At 37.8% G+C, this 21,800-nt stretch overlaps 1 protein-coding gene across 3 annotated transcripts in view; it reads right to left on the reverse strand.

Annotated features, from left to right (window-relative positions):
- The window catches only part of Chd6 (chromodomain helicase DNA binding protein 6), a 216,954-nt gene that overhangs the window by 46,182 nt on the left and 148,972 nt on the right, over positions 1 to 21,800 (reverse strand). For all 3 annotated transcript variants that reach the window (XM_076851865.1, XM_076851864.1, XM_076851866.1), the window contains exons 17-20: positions 19,339 to 19,534; positions 3,685 to 3,849; positions 2,178 to 2,357; positions 1,070 to 1,180 (exon numbers count right to left, since the gene is read on the reverse strand). In XM_076851865.1, coding sequence (XP_076707980.1) covers positions 1,070 to 1,180; positions 2,178 to 2,357; positions 3,685 to 3,849; positions 19,339 to 19,534 — 652 coding nt within the window. The remainder of the gene's footprint in view (positions 1 to 1,069; positions 1,181 to 2,177; positions 2,358 to 3,684; positions 3,850 to 19,338; positions 19,535 to 21,800) is intronic.

The raw sequence follows: 21,800 nt of genomic DNA on the forward strand, positions 1-21,800 counted from the left end.
GAAGGCCAGTTTCGAAGCCCTGCTCCAGCACCCTTGCATCCCACCTTGAAAGACTCTCTGTGTTTTCTGCTGCCCGTAGGGCAGGAGCTCTGCCTTTCCCACTCTTCCCCTCTGCCTGCAGAGTGGCTTCTGGATTGTGACACTGGAAAACACTTGATCAGGTTATTAAAGAGGAATAAAATTTTTCTTCTTAAAAGAGGAAAAACATTTCTATTTGGAGAAAACATGTTGGATTATGTAATTTTTGGTGGTCCTACAGAAAAACAGTTATTGTTGGGTATCAGTCATTGGTTTAGTAAGATATGAGCAGGGATTGTTCCCTGGGTTTGTGAGTCCATGGGAGTTCAACAGTCATCTGAGAAAAGACAGGTGGAAATAATGTATAGTCATCCTGAAGTAAGGTGACAGGGTCAGAGATGGAGGAAGGGAAACTAATATTTTATGGGGACCTCACAGTTGGCCAGGCACTGTACCAGTTATGTTCACAAATGTGACCTTGCATCCCACAGTGTGGGCTTTACCACCTCCTTTTTTCACTTGCTGTGGTGAGGGCAAGTTCCTTACCCAAAGGCACATACTGGTTCCGTTCCAAAGCCCATTCTCTTTTCTATGCTTAGATATAGAAAAATTCAAGACACTGAAAAAAAATGGAGATAAAGCCCAAAAACTTTTCTTTGTCATGATGTTTTTCCTCTTCTTTTTATTTGTCAGAGGTGAGCTGCCTTCACAGGAAGTATTAAAATAGAGGTAAAACAGTCATGTGCCAAGGATGGGATGCTGGCATGAGAACAAGGCTGAATTTGACCTGTTTGGCCAGTTCTTGTTCTGTGTGTCTTTGTCTAATTTCCCAGACGCTCAGCAGATTGTACGTACCATTAGGTCATTGTGAAGTTATGTAACAGTTAATATTTACCAAGTGCTGTCTGTGCCAGGCATGTTTCAAGTGTGTGACAAACAGCATCTCATTTAAGAACCAAGACTCAAGAGTAAATAATGATTTGGGCTGTGTAGGAATTTACCGTCATAAGATAGTAGTGAAATATTCAGTGGAATAAAAAAAAAAATGTACCTTTTCATTCTTTGCTTCAGTGTCTAGTTCAGCTATTTTAGCCCATTTCTGCCAAAAGTTAGGATCATCTAAGGAAATATCTGTTCTGTTTCCTGAAGCCACAAAGCTAGCCTGTGAAGGAGACAAGAGTCAGTAAACTGTGCTTGAATACAATATGAACTAATAAAAGTTATATTATTTTAAATGCACCAGAAATTTAAATGTATTACTTATCTACATCAAACCCAACTCCTAATATTGCTTCTAAAATGAATGTGAAAATATCAAGGATGTTCTTTCTTTTTCTTTTATTTCAAAGACTGTATGAGGAAACTACAATTTTAAACTGGAAGGTCATTTTTTTTGAAGCTTAGACTTGGAAGCAGGAGGACAAATCCTGGAAGACAGTAGCAATGTGCTCCTTGGTGTCTAATTCCCTATACACAGGTTAATTCTTTAAGCATTTTCTAGCTTTAACTCTTCTTTCAGTTCAACAGTTACCATGTATCTGCTTTAGAAGAGGCACTGGGCTAAAGTATGAGGTACAGAGATGAGCAAGATTACCCACATTCCCTACTGAACACAAAACTTTCTATAGAAAAAGTCCTACATGAGTCATCAAACAGGAGACCAAACCAAACTGAGAGTGATCTGCAAAGTTTTAAACCTAGTGACCTGAATTACATAGGAAGGTGGTCTGAGACTAGAAGCTGGGAAACTGAAGTAAAATCACTTTCCCATGAAATGAACAAAACATTTGCAGAATGGATTGTTCATTGGTGGTCCACTCTTTGACAACGACTGAGTGATCTACAAGGAAATAAAGATGACCAAAGGTTTCTGAGCAATCCTTGTAAAGAGAGAATAAAGTGCAGACTAGTGTATACCTGTCTATTATTGGCTCTCAAAGGCTCAGAGTGTCTTCCTTCTGTGCACAGTCCCTGCCTCAATATTTAGATTTCCTGTATACACCTACATTTTTAGAAAGTAACACAAACTAGATGTGTAGTCAAGAAAATTCAAGGGTTTGTATATGGATAAAGAGAAGACTTGCTAATGAGGGGTGAAGAATAAACAATTTTCTTTCTCCCCCACCCCCAATGACGACTGTGGTGAGAAGGTCCCATACCTTGGCAAAAGTAGACCCTTTCCCCTCAGACTGGATAGTGATGGTGTGGGTTCTCCTCTGAAGAATCTGGTCTATATCTTCTTCACAAAATTTGGAGCCTTCATCCTCCTCGTCCATTAAAGCTCCATAAGCACCTTTCCGGAGTAAGTCCTCCACCTCCATTTTTGAGAGTTGTTGTACCTGAACAGGTCACCAAAGGCTACTCACAAAGTGGCAAATGCACAGGAGAAATAGCCTCACACCTGGCCTTTGTGATTCAGAGTATGGTTCCTCCACTAATTGCACAGTCAGAAGAACAAAGAACAGGGGCAACAAACTTCAGAAAATGAAAACCCAGATAAAGGTACTTTGGATTTTCTCTGGGGACAGCAGACAGACCTCTGGAATAAAATCCAGTGGACGATCCAAGGGCCCTAATATTCTTCAGGACGTTGGTTATTATCAAATGTCACAAGCCATTAAAACTATGCACCACTGAAGAGGATATACTTGACATATTTTTAAAATATTTTAGTTTGAGCCTGTATCTTTAAAACCTCCAGATGTACCAAACAAGCTGGAGAATAATGATTTATTCATTGTTAAATAAATACATCAGTATTTAAAATGATGTCATTTCTTAAAAAAAAAAAAAAAAAAAAAAAAAAAAGAAGGATCCCATGCCAAGTGTGATCTTCTTAACTCTTGTTGAAAACAGGAAATGGGGTTCAAAACACCCTTTCCTGGTTCTAATTAAGAATCTGGTTCTCTTTATATTAATCACAAGAGGGAATTCTGTGACTCCCAAGATGGGTAACTTGAAGTATTACACTTAGCAACATATGTATAGCTAAGAGGATATAGAACATCTGGAGTATAAACAACTCATTTAGAAGGCTTTAATTCCCAATCTTTGATGCCCTAAGCCTAGTGATTAAGGAGATATTCTGCTTTGTTTGCCTGCATTTGAAAACAATTTAAAAATCTTAGCTGCAATCTTTATCCCCTCCATCAAGGGAGGAAAAAAAAAAAAATTAACTGCCATATTTCAAGCTGTTAATTTATTTAGTCATTATTTACTGATTATCATGTATTGAACATCTTTAATACGCCACTCATGCACTGTAAGGGGCCTCAGATAACACTCTTCCCATTATATCATCAAGAAGTTCAAAGTCTGGGGTATGAGATAAAACATGGTAATGAATACATATTTACACAGTAAAGAACATTAAGCTCCACTAGCTTCCAATGGGCATGACTAAAAAACTCTTTACTGAAACATTATTGTATGCTGGGCAACTCTACCACATAATTGTTCCTACAGATTTCCCTTAAACATTCAGCAAATGCAGAGACCTGACTCTAAATTATCCTCTACTGTAGGATATTTCCTAACAGTGATATGTGGGCTGGCTCAGTATAGTAAAATGAACCTGGAAACAGCTGTCAGGAGGAAAAACCCAGAGAGGCTAGGGCTGCATGACCAGTGCTCCTTAACATTCCAGAGTAGGTCCATCATACTCACTCCATTGGTGCTGCCCTTTCTGTTGATGTCCTGAAGTACAGCCTTGTCCAGGCCCAGCTTTAGGCTGGCCTTATCAAACATTTCCCGCTCATAGGAGTTCCGAGTGATGAGGCGATACACCTTGACAGCTTTGCTCTGGCCTATGCGGTGACATCGGGCCTGAGCCTGGGAAGGAGAAGGGTCATACATATCACATTACCACGTGTGTAAGAACTGCAGTAGCCTAGGAATAGGAAGTGCTTATGTCCCATGTGAAAACAATTGAAAACAATTTAAAAATCTTAGCTGCAATCTTTATCTCACAGTTATGTGTCATGGGTTTGGTTTCAGAACTGAATTCACCCAAATGTCAGCCGCCACCTTGGGGTCACTCATTTCTTCACGTATTGCTTACTGACTACTAGTGCCAGGCATAAAGCAGTGGGGGAGGCCTTGGTGTCCCACCCTTCTCAGCTTGTGGAGATGGCCCTCACTCCAAGGATGCTGTCCTGCTCTCTGGGAGATGCCTCAGAGCTGGTAGCACCAATTCTCTATTTTAAAATTTTTAAATAAAAAACTTCAAATATAAATGAAAATAGAAGAAAGTTTAATAACTTCTTATGGTCAATCCTGTTTCATCTACCATATTTCTATCCTCCAAGATTGTTAAGAGGCTAGTCATTGGCATTACTGTGTTTCATTCTTACATATTTCAATAAATATCTCTAAAGACTCTTGTAAAACAACTTCCTGCTTATTTGGATGAGAAACCAAATAAGAAACACACTTTCTAATCAGTTGATATTTCTAGTCTTTCTATCTTAGATACACTCAGCCTTCAATCACTCTTTTCAATGTAATTTTCTATTGAAAAGAATAGGTATCTGTCCTATGTTTTCCCATGCCTGACATCTTGCCAACTGCATTCCTGCTCTGCCCCCCTCTATGTCCTCTAAATTGAGAAGTATACCTTGAGACATGATCAAGCTAAGATCTGTTTGGCAAGATATTTCAGATGGGATTTCAATTTCCATCAAGAGGTCCTTGTTATCTGCTAGTCTGTTTTTGAATTGAAGATCACTGCCTACATCCATTACTTTATTAGGAGTTACAATTCCCCTTATCAATTTTGTATGAATAGCAGGACCAGACCAGATGTCTTGGAACAGCTTATTCTTCCTCTCTCTAGCAGTCTTCAGGCAAAGTGGCTAAGAAACAGCCAAGCCATAGGCCAGAAGACAAAAATGGTACTTAGAGACAACAATCTCTGAATATACACTGCTACAGGTTTGGTGACTGTTTTGAGGCCTATTCAGTAGGCAAATAAAGGAAGTGCTTGTGTATGTGTGTGTGTGTGTGTGTGTGTGTGTGTGTGCAGTGAATATAGCCTTGTGCATATGTAAGAAACATATTATGAAGTCATACTGATATTCTTGGTCAGAAAAACTTCATCGAGGGCTGGGGATGCAGCTCAGTAATAGAACTTTGCCTAGCATGTGTGAGGCCCTGGGTATGATCTCTAGTACTGCAAAGACAACAATATGAAAAAAAAAATTAATCGCCCTTATACTGGTATTTCTTTTCCATCATAATGAAAAGCTCAACCACACCAGTGTCATTACTCATTTCATTTCTCCCTTTCCACTACCTATCTATTACAGTATCAGGAAAACAATACCATCACAACCCACCAAAAACATAATTTCTGAAAATAATGTAAGGTTTTTGTCTCCTCAGCCACTTAGGCTATGTACTCTACTGAGTCTGTAAAAGTCAAATCAAAATGTTTTCAACACACACTTGGGGAGAAAAAAAATACACACATACACACACATACACACACACACATATTAATGGTAGGGTTAGTTAGTGGTCCTGAGACTACTCTCTGGGTAATCTAGGATTCAGCAAATAAGTAAAAAATCTGGGGTAACAGTAGTAAAGGTTTTCACTGCTGAAGAAAGAAGTTGCAATTATGGAAAGAGAGAAAACTAGAATAAGGGATGGGGTGTAGAATAAGGTAGAACACTAGCCTAGTATATGTGAGATACTGGGTTTGATCCTTAGCATCACAAAAAAAAGTAAATAACAACAACAACAACAACTACAACAAAAAACTACAACAAACTCTATGGCATTAGAATGAATGGGAGGAATCAAGTATTAACTCACAGTAAGGGGTGTGTGTGTGCGTGTGCGCGCGCGTGTGTACATACACACACATGTACATATAAGCACACAAATACAGAAATAGATATGAATATAGACATATGTTTATGTAAAAACATATACATTTACATAATATACAGATGAATGCATGTTGCATATATGCATTTATATTGTTTATGTATATGCGTGTGTGCATGTGTGTATCCTAGCAATATCTAATGACTGAGAATGTTTAGAAGCAATGTCATCCCAACAGCAATGAACATATTTAACTTCCAGATCTTATTTTTTAAAATATCTTTATTTTATTCATTCATTTTCTTATGTGGTGCTGAGGATCGAACCCAGGGTCTCATACGTGCTAGGTGAGCACTCTACTGCTGAGCCACAACCCCAGCCCACAGATCTTTCTTTTTTTTTTTTTTAAAGAGAGAGTGAGAGAGAGAGAGAATTTTAATATTTTTAATTTTTAGTATTTGGCGGACACAACATCTTTGTTTGTAGGTGGTGCTGAGGATCGAACCCCGGGCCACATGCATGCCAGGCGAGCGTGCTACCGCTTGAGCCACATCCCTAGCCCCCAGCCCGCAGATCTTATTTTTAAAATATCATTCTTAAAGATAGGAACAACTCTATAACATAACTCTAGTACAAAGCCAAGGTACACTGGAGAAAATCTACAGGTAAGAGTGGGGTAGAAAAACTTTAAGATAAGCCTCAAACACATCACTGTGCCTGAATGTAAGGAAGTACTCAAGTATGATAAACCTCTATCAAAATAACACCTGAAAATTCCCACTGGCTGAGTCTTGGACTATATAAACATCAAAATAAAGACAGTAATGGATTGTAACCCACTGAATAAAGAAAAACCCTTGGGTTCACACTGACATAAATAAATGGGAGAAAAAGGAAAAAAATACTTCCTTATATTTCAAATAATGAATGCATTAACAAATGACAGAAAACTGTGACTTTGTAACTATCATAGTGATAACTGATTCAGGCAGAGATAATCAATGGAAGATAAAGCCAGTAAATGAAACTTTAATGAGAAACAGGTATAGTCTTAATGTACATCCCTAAAATTACTTCTAAATTTCAAAGAGAAAAATAGCAACTTTGTAGTGGAGAAATCTAAGGAAACAAAGTCAATATCATAAGACAAATGAACCTCATGTTCTTCCTGATATGATATATTGAGAAGAATGTATCAATTTGGTGGTGGTACCAAACTTGAATTCAATCTTGAGGAAATAGAGACAACCCAAATTAGGGACAAAATAACCCACTATCACTCTATAAAAACTTAAAGGTCACGAAAGAAAAAAGAAAGATCAAGGGATTGATCCAGCTTAAAAGACACTGAAGGGTACAACCAGAGAAATGAAAAGTTGTACTGTAACTGTGTACAGCAAATCAAAAAGCATTCTGCTGTCACATGTATCTAGTTAGAATAAATAAATTAATTAAAATTTAAAAAAAGACACTAAAGGGATGACAACTAAAGGTAATAATGGGTGATCCTGGCCTGGGAGAATGATAGCTATACAAGAAATAAAATGAAATGATAAATTTGAATATGAACTATGGATTAGAGAATAGTATTCTTATTTCCTGATTCTGAGAACTGAACTGTGATTATACAAGAGAAGGGCCCTTGCACCTTGAAAACATGCACTATGTAGCAGATAGATTCAATGCCTCTTACTCTCAAACAGTTTAGGGAGAGAATATGGTGCGTGACTACATAAATGCTCAGAGACAGAGGGAGAAAGGGCAATGAAGACACACACAACCAGAGGAGTGAAAGAGTATGTTCTGGTTTGAATATGAGTATCCCCAAAAGCTCCTATAACAATGCAGCAATGTTCAGAGGTAAAACAATCATGACCTGTAATCTAATCAGTAGATTCATCCATTTGATAGAATAATAATTTGGAAGAACTGGGTAGTAACTGTAGGTAGGTGGGGTGTAACTGGAGGAAATGGGTCACTGGGGGCTTGCCTTTGGGGATTCTCATTCCCGATTCCCCCTTCTCTCTTAGATTTCTGCTTCCTGGTTGCCATGGACTGAGCAGCTTTCCATCAGCACTCCATTCTGCCATGATGTTCTGCCTCACCTCCAGCCCAGAACAATGGGAGTCCATTGTCAATGGACGGAACCTCTGAAACTGTGAGCCAAGATAAACTTTCCTCCTCCCCAAGCTGTTCTTGGTTCTTGTCAAGTATTTTGGTCATGGCAATGAAAAGCTAACACAGAGGGTTAAAATACTACTGTAATTTGGGACAAAAAGCAAACCCAGCTGATTAATCTGGATAAAAGCATATCAGAGTTACAATGGGCATGGTGGAGCATGCCTAAAATCCCAGCAACTTATAAGGGTAAAGCAGGAGTGCTGCAAGTTTGAGGCCAGCCTGAGCAGCTGAATAAACTGTCTCTATATAAAAAATAAAAAAAGCTGGGAAAGTAGCTCAGTAGAAAAGTGCTCCTGAGTTCAATCGCCAATACTGCCAAAAGAAAAAAAACAGAGCACCAATGGCAAAACAATTACATAAAATAAAAAATGTACAAAAATATTATATATATGGCATAATTCCAAATATCATGGTGTTTGGCTAATGGTAATTTCTATTTCCATCATTCCTTTTGCATTTATTAATGGGAATTCTACTGAAAAAACAGTTATCTTTTGTCTTTCATTTATACACATCAGTATTATTTTATTTGTTATGCTGTGTTACAGTTTTGGATCATAGTTTTATATGATGGAGTCTTGCTCCCCAGATGGTGGTGTTTTTAGTAGGTGGGGCCCAGTTGGAGGAATAGGTTTTTGGGGATGTGCCTGTGTAGGGTACATTGGGACCTTAGTCTCCATGAGCTGAGCAGGTTTGTTTCACCATATTCTCTGTCATTATGTTTGGCCTCACCACAGGCCCTGAGCAATGGGGTGAAGCAACCATGGACCCAAACCTCTGAAACTATGAGTAAAAATAAGTCTTTAATACTTTTAAATTGTTTACCTCAGGTACCTTATCACAGTGATGGTAAGTTGCCTAAGACATGCTGTCTACTTGGTATACAGACTCAACTGTTTCATTTTGCTTTAAAAAATTTTTTTTTCAGTACTGGGGATTGAACCCAGTAGCACTCCACCACTGAGCTATATTGTAGTCCTTTTTATCCTGACACAGGGTCTCGCTAAATTGTGCAGACTGATCTTAAACTAGCAATCCTCCTGCCTTAGCTCCCAAGTCTCTGGGATTACTGGTGTGTGCTATATTACCTGGCTTGCTTTTGAATTTTAGGAATTTACTTTCCAAGTGAGGCAAGGTGGTGCATGCCTGTAATCCTATTAACTCATGAGGCTAAGGCAGGAGAATGGCAACTTCAAGGACAGCCTCAGCAACTTAGCAATACCCTGCCTCAAAATAAAAATATAAACAAATGGGCTGGGAACATAGCTCAATGGGAAATGCCCCTGAGTTTAATCCCCAGAATCAAAAAAAAAAAAAAAAAAAAAAAGACTTTCCTGTCTTAATTAGCCATAATGAAGGGGGTAGGGAAGAAATAACTAAGCAACTTAAGAAGATGATGTTTCGATTATTTATGGTACTAACAACCAAACAACCTACTACTTTTTAAAAATACTTATATTTTAGTTTTCGATGGACACAACATCTTTTATTTTATTTTTATGTGGTGCTGAGGATCAAACCCAGTGCCCCACACAAGCCAGGCGAGCGTACTACCGCTTGAGCCACATCCCCAGCCTCCAAACAACCTTCTATTGATTGACATTATACTCTGGTAAATTTATTTTCCAGAAAATATTAACAATTCTGAGACTACTTAATAGTACTCTCTGGATACACTAGGATTAAGAGAATAAATACACTGTGTTAAGATAATGAGATTCAGGCTTCTCTCTGACAGAGAAAAGTTACAAATAATGTACAGGAGAAGACTATAGTGAACCCTGATGATGAGAATCAGAAATCTCACTATGGATGGTTAACTTCAGTATGAGTGAGGAGGTTCACTACGTGTGCTTGTGTTGGTACGCATACATCTACTTCCTAGCTCCTTTTATGCAAAAGATCCAAAAGGAATAACTCCAGTACAGGTACCTCATAGCCAGATCTTGATTTCTAAATGCCATTCTCAGATAAAAAGAATGATGAATCCTTGAAGAAATGGTCAGTTCCAAAGCTATGTCAGGAAAAATGCAACATGAACCTGAATATCTTATGTGTTGAAAAGAAAGTGCTCAAAAATCGTAGCAAGTCCAACAGACAAAGAAGCCCAAAAGAAGGGATACCAAAAGCTAAATCTAAACATCTTGAAAACAAAAATCAGTAATCAGAGTAATGGTTTATAAAATAAAATAGCTGGGGGTGGCGGGGCACAGTGGCATAGTTGCTGTACTAGAGACTCAGGAGGCTGAGGCAGGAGGATCCCAAGTTCCAGAGCAGCTCCCTAAGCAACTTGGTAAGACCTTGTCTCCAAAGAAAAAAAGAAAAAGGGTTGGGAATACAGTTCAATGGTAAAGTGCCCGTGGGTTCAATCCCCAGTACAAAAAAAAAAAAAAAAAAAAAAAAAAAAAAGAAAGAAAGAAAGAAAGAAAGAAAGAAAGCTGGGTATGGTTCTGTGTGCCTATAGTTCTGATTACTGGGGAGGCTGAGGCAGGAGGATCACTTGAGACCAAGTGTTCATGGCCTGTCTGGGCAACGTAGTGAGACCCCATCACAAAACAAAACAAAACAAAACAGATAATAACAAAACAAATAATACTGATGTAAATAAATCAGAGACAAAAGAGAACTGTCTTTACAGTAAAATAAATGCAGAAGGGATAATGGAAATAGAAAATGACCATGGGCCAAACACCACTAATGGGCACTAACATTTTTTTTTTTAAATATTTATTTTTTAGTTCTTGGCGGACACAACATCTTTGTTTGTATGTGGTGCTGAGGATCGAACCCGGGCCACACGCATGCCAGGCGAGCGCGCTACTGCTTGAGCCAAATCTCCAGCCCTGGGCACTAACATTAATGGGGAAAAGTATAACGAGAAACAGGATATTTACAGAATCTCAAAATACATATTCACAAATACTTAACTAAAAGTAGTTATACTACAGTAGAGAAACCTGGAAGACACCACCATCACCAAGTGATCAAGTGCTAGGATAATAAGACTGACATCATGTACCCTGATGGAATGTATTGAGAAGGACATACCATCACTTCTATGATATTTTTGCCCCAAATGTATAAGGTCATATCTAATCATGAGAAAACATCAAAAAAATACAAATTAAGGGACTTTGTACAAAACAGCTTGTCAGTACCCTTTCAAAGTGTCAAATGACAAAAGGTAAGGAAAGACTAAGGAGCCTTCACAGATTGAAAGAGGCTGATGAGTCATGACTTCTAAAAGGAATGTGAGATCCTGGATTGGATCCCAGGTTAAGAAAAAGATCACTTGTGGGAAACTGAAGGAATACAAATAGGGTCTTAGATTAACATTTTATCAATGTAAATTTCCTGGTTCCACTCATAAACAAATTCAGTAAAGTAGCAGGATATAAAATTAACTAAATCAGTTGTGTTCCTATACAACAATGATGAATCAACTGAAAGAGAAATTAGAAAAACTATCCCATTCATAATAGCCTAAAACCAAAAACAACAAAATGGTCTACAATGAAAACTACAGAACACTAAAGAAAGAAACTGAAGATCTTAGAAGATAGAAAGACCTCCCACGCTCCTGGATAGGCAGAATTAATATTGTCCAAACAGCCATACTACCAAAAGCGCTATACAAATTCAATGCAATTCCTATTCCAATAATGTTTTCATAGAAATAGAAAAAGCAGTCATGAAATTCATTTGGAAAAAACAATAGCCAAAACAGCCAAAGCAATCCTTAGTGAGAAAAGTGAAGCAGGAGGCATCAGAATACCAGACCTCAAATTATACTACACAGCTACAGTAACAAAAATAGCATGGTATTAGCACCAAAACAGACATGAAGACCAATGGAACCTAACAGAAGACACAGAGACAAATGCACATAAATACAGTTATCTAATCCTAGACAAAGGTGCCATAAACATACATTGTTCAACAAATGGTGCTGGGAAAACTGGAAATCCATTTGCAGCAGAATTAAATTAAATTCAAAGTGGATCAAAAACCTAGGCATTAGACCAGAGACCCTGTGCCTACTAGAAGAAAAAGTAGGACCAAATCTCCAAAATGTCAGCTTAGAAACCAATTCCTCAACAAGACTTCTGAAGCATAAGAAGTAAAATCAAGAATCAATAAATGGGGGCTGGGGTTGTGGCTCAGTGGTAGAGCGCCCATCTAGCACATTTCGATCCTCAGCACCACAAAAAAATAAATAAAATAAAGGCATCATGTCCAACTACAACTAAAAAAAAAAAAAAAATCAATAAATGGGATGGCATCAAACTAAAAAGCTTCTTCACAGCAAAGGAAACAATCAAGAATATGAACAGAGAGCCTACAGAATGGGAGAAAATCTTTAATATCTGCATCTCAGAGCATTAATCTCCAGGATATACAAATAACTCAAAAAACTTATTAAACTAAAAAAAGAAATAATCAAATCAACAAATGTGCAAAGGAACGGAACAGATACTTCACAGAAGAAATACGAATGGTCTACAAATATATGATAAAAATGTTCAACATCAAATCTCTAGTGATTAGAGAAATGCAAATTAGAACTACACTGAAATTTCATCTCACTCCAGTCACAATGGCAATTATCAAGAATACAAGTAATAAATGCTGGTGAGAATATGGGGGAAAAGGTACACTCACACGTTGTTGGTGGGACTGCAAATTGGTGTAACCACTATGGAAAGCAGTATGGAAATTCCTTAGAAAACTTGGAATGCAACCACCATTTGACCCTCCATTCCTTGGTATAATCTCAAAGAACTCTAGTATAGGTGCTTCATGGGAAGTTTTTCCATCTACTAAGATCTTCTTCAGTTTCTTTCTTCAGTGTGCTGTAGTTTTCATTGTAGAGGTCTTTCACCTCTTTTTTTAGATTGATTCCCAAGCATTTTGATGTTTTTTTGTTTTAGGCTATTGTGAATGGGATAGTTTTTCTAATTTCTCTTTCAGTTGATTCATCATTGTTGTATAGGAACGCAACAGCCACATCAATGTATATGGCAGATTAATTCACAATAGCTAAGCTATGAAACCAACCTAGATGCCCTTAAACAGATGAATGGATAAAGAAAATGTGGTATACATACACAATGGAATATTACTCAGCAATAAAGAAGAATGAAATTATGGCATTTGCTTATAAATGGATGGAACTGGAGACTAAGTGAAATAAAGCTCATGCCACAAAACAAAGGTCAAATGTTCTTTCTCATATGCAGATGCTCACAAACAAGAGAGGAGGAGGAGGGAAGAACAGAAGTTCACTGGATTAGACAAAGGGAAATGAAGGGAAGGGATGGGGGATGGGAATAGGAAAGAGTAGAATGAATTGGACAAAACTTTCCAATGTTCACATATGTATACACAACCACTGAAACTCCATATCATGTATACAACAACAAGAATGAAATCCTAATTAGAATAAGTTATACTTCATGTATGTATAATATGTCAAAATATACTCTATTGTCACATGTATCTAAAAAGAACAAATTAACAAAAGTTTTCTGGTTCCAGTAACTACACTATAGTTGTATAAAATGCTTACATTAAAAGAAGCTGAGCTATTGAAAAGAAAGGTATACTGGAACTCTACATTGTTTTGCAACTTGTAAAAAAGTTAAAAATATTTTGCATTATAATAATGTAAAATATTTAAAATGGCTACAAAGTCAAATACACAAAAAAGGCATGGTTAGAAAACTGGTTTCTACCTCTGTCACTTCTGTGTGGTTCTTGGTTCCCTCTATATGTAACCACTTAAAAAAATTCAAGTTTTATCTCTTGTGGGGGAGCGGCAGAGACGGGCAGACACAAATGCAGCCTCTGTAGATAAATGCTAGCACACTACAGAGTTTCTCCAAATCATTTTTTTTTCACTCAACTATATATTCTGAGATGATTCCATAGCACAGAGATATTCCTCATTCTTCATTCAATGCTAATATACTATAGTTTACTCAGTCTATTACTACCAGACAACTGAGCTGACTAGTATTTGCTGTTATAATCAGTTGCCAAAACTTCTTCAGTTGTAGATGGACAAAATATCTTTATTTATTTATTTATTTTATGTGGTGCTGGGGATCAAACCCAGTGCTTTACATGTGCTAGGCAAGCACTCTGCCACTGAGCCACAACCCTAGCCCTCTTATGGTATCTTTAGAAAGTAGCAAATTTCTATTACTGAGAGAAGATTTGAAGGATGACTGGCAAATAAAGTGATCACTGTAAATAATATGGTTTATAGGACTTATAAGGTAGTAACAATATGTTAAGTATTAACACTGATTCTTTTTCTTCTCACTCACACAGGTTTGAGGGTAAACTGCAAGATGCTGGGCTGAGGTTATGGCTCAGTGGTAGCGCACTTGTCTAGCACATGCAAGGTCCTGGATTAGATCCTCAGCACCACATAAAAATAAATAAAATAAAAAAGGTATTGTGTCCAATTAAAACTAAAAACATGATCCAACTGAAGAAATGTTTTTGAGCAAAGGTCTCATGGAGGAACATACTCATAAAAATGAATGCTCCATGAGAGCAGGAACTTTTGGTCTAGCTTGCTGGTGTGTCTCCAGGACTTTAAATAATGCCTGGCACATCCTGCTATTTAAAAGATGTTCACTGAATAAATAATTACATAATGGAGCACTTGTGCATAGACCTGCAAGTTCTTAACTTTCTTGTAGCAATCAAAAAGTAAACTCCACAGGTGTTATTCTCCAAGCTTAGGCATAAATATACTATCAAGAAACAGGTGGTGCTAGCAATTAAGATCCCAGCAAAGGAAATGGCAAAGAGGCAGTTCCTTTCTTTCCTTGGAACAGTGTGGCAGTTTCCTGGAGTCCTGTTTCTGGTGACTGATCATGAAAGGAGTTCTCCTCAGGCTGGATTCCCTCCTCCCTTCTGCATACCAGTAGATGCATTACAGTGGGACTGCATGGGACAACTGCAGCCATGCTTTCTGAATATTGCCTTCAGGGACCTTTGCCCAGGTCTGTTACCTTAGCTTGTCAGAGAATAAGAAACAGAGCATCATGAATCAATGAAAGAGGAAAGTACTTGTGGTCTGTGAAGGGGGCACAATACCCTGCTACTACCAAGAGGCCCACCTCTGCCTTCAGGGTTAATAGCAGGACTGGCTTCCTCCCAAGAAGAAAGCCTGTCACTGGCAGCCTTGTTAGAGCTGCCAATAAATCTGCATGGGTAAGTTTAATCTAGAGATCAGGGTGTGTGTGAGCAGGAATCTTCGGAAGCTTAATTCTGGTTATTGGTCAAGGGGCCTTCAGAACTTACTGAAGCTGATGCTATGACCCTCCACTGCATTCTTGTGTCTATTTCTTAACTGGTTGAGATCTAGGCATGGGAGAGGGATATGATATGTTGGACTCCTTGGACTCTAGCAAGACAAAGCAAATAGTACATGACATTTGATGTCCATGTTATAGGAAGACCTAGATTAAAAATCTCTAGCGAAGTTTAAAGCTCAAATTCTACCAAGTGAAACAATTGTAAGAGAAGACTACCTGTACTTTTGCTAATAATAACGAAAAAATACCAGAGAAAGTAAAGCTGTTTTCTGACTCCACTGATTTTTCAGAATGAACCTGTGTGTTCCAGTCACAAAGCTAGTTTGTCTATAGGTTTGCCTCAGGGGCTCCTATAATTTGGATTTGGAATGTCCCCCAAAGGACCATATATCAAAGGCTTGGTGCTGCTATAAGGTGGTGTGACATTTAAGAGGAAGGGCATACTGGAAGAGGGAGGTCTTCAGGGCATGCTCTTGAAGGGAGATATTGGAACTCTGGTCCCTTTCTGTTTCTCCCTTTGCTTCTCAGCTACCTCAAGGTGAGCAGGTTGCTCCACCATGTGCTTCCATAATGATATGCTTTGTGGTCATAGGCCCAAAGCAACAATGTCAACTGATCATGGACTGTGCCCTTTCAAACTGTGAGCCAAAATAAACTTTTCCTCTTTTCAAGTTGATTATCTCAGATATTTTGTAACAGTAATAGAAAACTGCTTAACACAGGGACTCAGGCCCACTTTAGCTGAGCCCAGGACCCCACCATAAGGTTGACTTTACTTTCAAGGCTCTGTGGGGGTTCTCTTGGGGTAAGTCAGAAAATATGGATTGTCCTCACACTGTTACTGCTCCCTTATGTGTCCTGACTGGGGACAAACATGGACTGCCCCCAATCTTGCTTGTGAGAGACCAGAGTAAGACCTCACATTTTCTTTTTTCATTTATACATTTTAAAATGGTACTTTATAGATATATATAAAGGAGGAATTCACCATGATGTATTTATACATGCACATAGTATAAATTCATTCTGCATTTCCTCCCCTTTCCTGTCTCTTCTCCTTCTCTATCAATCGCCTCCTACTTCTACTCCACTGATCTTCCCTCTGTCATTATGCTATCCATACATCCACATCTTTCCCCCCTTATTTTGCTCTAACTTCTACATATGAGAAAAAAAACATATGACTCGTGATTTTCTGCATCTGGCTTATTTCATTTAGCATGACGTTTTCTAGTTCCATCCATTTACCAGCAAATGCCATAATTTCATTCTTCTTTATGGCTGAGTAAAACTCCATTCTCTCTGTGTGTACCACATTTTCTTAATCAATTCATCTATTCATGCCACGCTGGCTGGTTCCATAACTTGGTAATTTTGAGCTGTGCTACTAGAAACAGTGATGTGGTTGTATCATTGTAGTATGCTGATTTTAGCTCTACTGTGTAATTATTGAGAAGTGCGATAGCTGAGTCTTATCATGGTTCCATTCCCAAGAATCTCCATACTGCTTTCCAGAATGTTTATACTAATTTGTAGTCCCACAAAAAAAGTATGAATGAAAATTTGTATTTTCTATCATCTGAACTAAGACCTGTGCTAAAATTCCACTACGATAGAAATAAGATCCTGTAACAGTGGGATTCTCTTTTCTGTTGTCTTGATGTTTACATCAGGTGGTATGACCCTAGCTCATTCCCAGACAAATATCTTATAACTAAATCCACTTTCCAAGGCAACATTCTTAAAGAACTATAGATGATTGAAAGTTCTCATTTATTAAAAAAATTAGAGTGTGTGCATACGTATAAATGTTGTGTGTGCACTAAACATGACCTACCTAGGAAGAATAGTAGAAAAGGAAAAGGTAGTTTTCTGTTAAAGAGTGAGGATCTCATTCACAAGAAAAATAATTCTCTCTGAATTATAAAACCTTAATATAATAACCAAGAAAACAGAAACTAGTGAATCAATAACACAGAAGCCAGTTGAAAAGACCAAGAATCAAAAAATTCTAACTCTAATTCTGATCTGGGCTGCCTTTATCATTGACTTACTCAGTCATTCATTAAGCTTTTGCTATGCTCTGGGGTACAAGCTAACACCCTGGATCATCCGAGTGCTGGTCTTTGTTTCTTCATTAAAATTGAGCATTAGAGGAAGTTCAGAAACTGACTTAGCACAATTACAAAACCCCACACTATCCAATTTCAATTTGCTATCCCTTAATTCATCTCTTGCCTTTTCTGTTTCTTGGCATAACATGTATTCAACTAGTAATGTTTACACTTCACCTAAGAGAAGCATGGCAATTCTAAAATCTTTTGCCTCTGGCCTTATGCCACCAATTTCCTGCTTTAATGTCCCTTCAGGCATATCCAGCTAACATGGCTTCAAATTCATACATCATTATCCTAGTACTATGCCTCACAGTAAGATAAGCATCACAAAAGATCACAGAGCTTTATAGCTGTCAGGGACTTGTACAATAATTTGTTTGGGAGTCAGTGAACATCAGTAAAATGCCTGACAGTAAATATTCAGGTTTTGTGAGCTATGAGGTCTCTGTTGCAGGTATTCAACTCTATCATTATAACATGAAACTGACCACAGATAATACACAAAGGAATGGTTGTGGTTGTATTCTAATAAAGCCATTTAAAAAAAATAGGTAGTACGCAAAAAGGTGAAACATTTTCACCCCCTAATCTATATCACTATTATATTTAGGTTCTTGGTAGTGAGCTGATCAAATATTAGCTTTTGCTTATTATTTTAGTGTTGAGTATATGATACTTTAAAAATTGGTTAGTCATTAAATCTACTAACTCATCTTTGATCCAAACATCCCTTTACCAGAAGAATGAACCAATGGTGAGCTATTCATAACCACTGATTTTCTTTGAAGATGATTATTGAACATAGTGCCATACAATTTGCTTTATGATTTACCATGATATTTTCCCTGGGTTTTAGCTAGCTGTCACCAATAATTTAAATGTTTAATAATTTAAAACACCATTTTTCAATTAGTAGACTGATTTCTTCAAACAATTACTATTGGGAACTTACTAAATGACAAAGGCAAAGCAGAATGACTCTGTGGATGTGAGTGACGTCTTCCCTGCATCCCATCCTTTGCAGTATCTCCCAGAGTGCCTCCTGAATCAATGTGAAGCAGCCTCTAAACTTCTTTTGCTAATTCATCTAGTCTATGAAAAAGGCTTTGAGCTACTTGATTTCCCACCCCCCCAATTCTAGTGTTAGCAAACACCCCAAGATATAATATCTATTTAGGATGATGTTCATCATTAACAATACAATATGATATAAATCTATATTCTACATAGTCTTCTTGACAAATTAGAATCATTTTGGTTCGACTCACTGCCCAATCTAGTTAGAATGCATTGTTTAGTTCAAAATAGGGTTGACGAAAAACTCTAAAACAGACTCTGCCATTTTCTTGTTGTTTCTTTATGCTTACTTTTCAAAAAGTATCCTTACTTTTCTTGTCAAGCTGCATATCATTTAGTTTGGTTAAAAACAGAAAATAGAATCTGCAAAGCCACTTAATTGGGCTATGCAGCACTACATGGAGAGAGAGGGTGTCTGTCACACCTGCCCCACCATGGAACTTTCCCACCTCTTTGGGTTAACTTGTTTACTATACATGACCATCTCACAAACAAATTGAGAGAAAATGTGAGGTATCTTTATGTCAGAAAATAATAATAGCATCTTTATTCTATATTTGGAGGCTACCATAAAACATTTGATTAAAACAAAAGGACAGAACCATTCTGATTAGCAGGAAGGGTCAACATTTACTTTTCATTGGGTTTCATGCCCTGACCAAGGTCCTGGCCTATACCTCAGCTTGGAGCAAGGTAGATAATCTATAGCTGACCCAGACTCTCTCATGATATTCTGATTCAGGGCAGCTAAGGTAAAGAACATTCATCCTAATGGTTACCTGCAAGTCATTTTGTGGGTTCCAGTCAGAATCAAATATGATGCAGGTATCAGCAGCTGTGAGATTGATCCCCAGGCCTCCTGCTCTGGTGCACAGAAGAAAGACAAAGCGGTCTGAGTCTGGCTTACAGAACCGGTCGATGGCTGCCTGGCGCAGGTTTCCCCGTACTCGCCCATCAATTCGCTCATAGGTGTATCTGAAGGGACCCAAATGAATGAAAGCCCAGGTGTTAATCATGACTTCAATGGAGAACAGCAAACAATGCAGGAAGCTGCTGCCTGACAGTCTTAAGTCTTACTTCTAAATTTGGATCAAATGACAGTGGTCTAGAAAGAATCCCACCTCCTATATATGAAGCAGGGCAGACACTTAGAACTGCATTGTAAGATTTACCCCTCCAACCTCAGTAAAAAAAAATCTGAAACAAAGCAAAAAATCAGCCACAAACTAAGGAGGTCTAGAAGAATTATAAATACAAAATATTGATCCCCAACACTGTTTCCCAATAAGTTGCCCATGCAACTTATTCTCAATTTCCCAGTTTATATCTGTAGTAAAGTTAATCAAAATATCAGAAAAAACAAACAAGAGCCTCAATTGTCAACTTTCAACACTGCTCCTAATAAGGAACCAGAGTTCATATAAGCTGCCTAGGACAACTAAAAATGCAACTCTACTGCCAGGCCATCCTTTCATATATGAGCTGGTCAATTCTAGCCTACCAGATTCTCAAAGCTTTAGAAACACCAGCAAAGCCTCCAAATTTACAGCTAAAAATCAAGGTTTTCTAGGTAATATATTGCCAGGCAAGTAGGGATAAATAATAGGAAAGATTTCTAAGGTGTGTTGGGGTTAGGGAGACTGGAGAATGTTTAGTGGAAAATAAAGTGAGGGAGTAAAGCTGAAGAGCAGGAAAAAGGCATTTGCCTGGATAGTAAAGGAATGAGGTAGACAGCATGGTGGGGTTAAGGGTAAGGAGGTAGAGAATAGGAAATGAAACTGTTATGGGGATAGATTGCTACTGTCCTTCCAGAGAGAGAACACAGAAAGAACATTAATGGTGAAGATTAAAATTAACACAGAACTAAGATGTAGCAGCAATCTTATTCTTCTTAAAATTATTTTCTTGGCTAGGTGCAGTGGCACACACCTATAATCCCAGCAGGTCAGAAGGCGGAGGCAGGAGGATCTCAAGTGCAAAGCCAGCCTCAGCAAGTTAGTGAGGCCCTAAGCAACTCAGTGAGATCCTGTCTCTAAATAAAATATAAAAAGATTACTGGCTCAGTGATCAAGCACCCCTGGGTTCAATCCAAATAAATAAATAAATAAATAAATAAATATTTTTCCTATTTACTCTACTTACAACAAATGAATTAAAAAGGGGGTTTACTCAGGATTCAATTTTGATCTATAAATAAAAACTCACTGGTCAAGTAGAATAAGAACCTTGTGATAAAAGGACCAAGTCAACCTAAATCCAACAACAGCCAAGCCCAGAAATTTTGACAAAAATCTAATTTATAGCCCAGAATTTGGGAAATCAGATCTCTAGAATTAAGTGAAATGACTAGTAAGAGGAAAAGGATAGACATTTTAGGAGTAGATGACTGTGTGGGGATGGCTTTAGAAAATTTTATCTGGCAAAATAACCCTGACATCCCTGAAGAAAAGAAAAAGCCACAAAAAGAAACCAGCCAAAGAAATACACATAAAAAACCTGACCATGGCAACCCTACTGGGTCACCCCTTGTTCTGTGTGAGTTCTCTTTTCTTCTCACTAAAATCTTACTTTTTAATGCGCAAAACAAACAAACAAACAAAAAAAAGACAAAAATGAAACCCAAAAAACAAAAACCAAACCTGACCAACTCAGACACTAATGACGGAAACATGCAAAGTAAAGAAACAAGTCTGAAAATATTGCCTGAATTCTAAATGCCATAATGCAGCCATCTGTGGAAATATGACTATGGTTGTTTTTGTTTATTTCTTCTTTTTTAAATTAACATATATTCAAGAGCAGTATTACAAGGGACCTATAGTAGCAAATGAAATGGGTGGTTCTGAAAGAAATGGCATGAAGGCAAACCAAAAAGATTTTGTGTCATAAGATGAAAGCCAAGGGCTAGATGTCTGCATTCTACAGATGTCATTTGTAGTAACCACAATAATAGCAGTAGCAGGTTCTTTAGTGTCTGCTCTGCCAGATACCAGCACATGCTTGATATGTAGCAGGTTCTTTAGTGTCTGCTCTGCCAGATACCAGCACATGCTTGATATGTACTATCACATTTAGTCTCGCCATAATCCTAAGAACTAGTTTCTATTATTACTTCCATTTTATACTTAAGGAAACTTAAAAAAAAAAAAATGAAACAAATATCTCCTGCAGTCACTTTGCTGGCAACTGAGTCGAAGCCAGATGCATCTGATTGATGGCTTTCATATGGTACATTTCACTG

Source organism: Callospermophilus lateralis, chromosome 3, assembly GCF_048772815.1.
Source record: "Callospermophilus lateralis isolate mCalLat2 chromosome 3, mCalLat2.hap1, whole genome shotgun sequence".
Lineage (NCBI taxonomy): Eukaryota > Metazoa > Chordata > Mammalia > Rodentia > Sciuridae > Callospermophilus > Callospermophilus lateralis.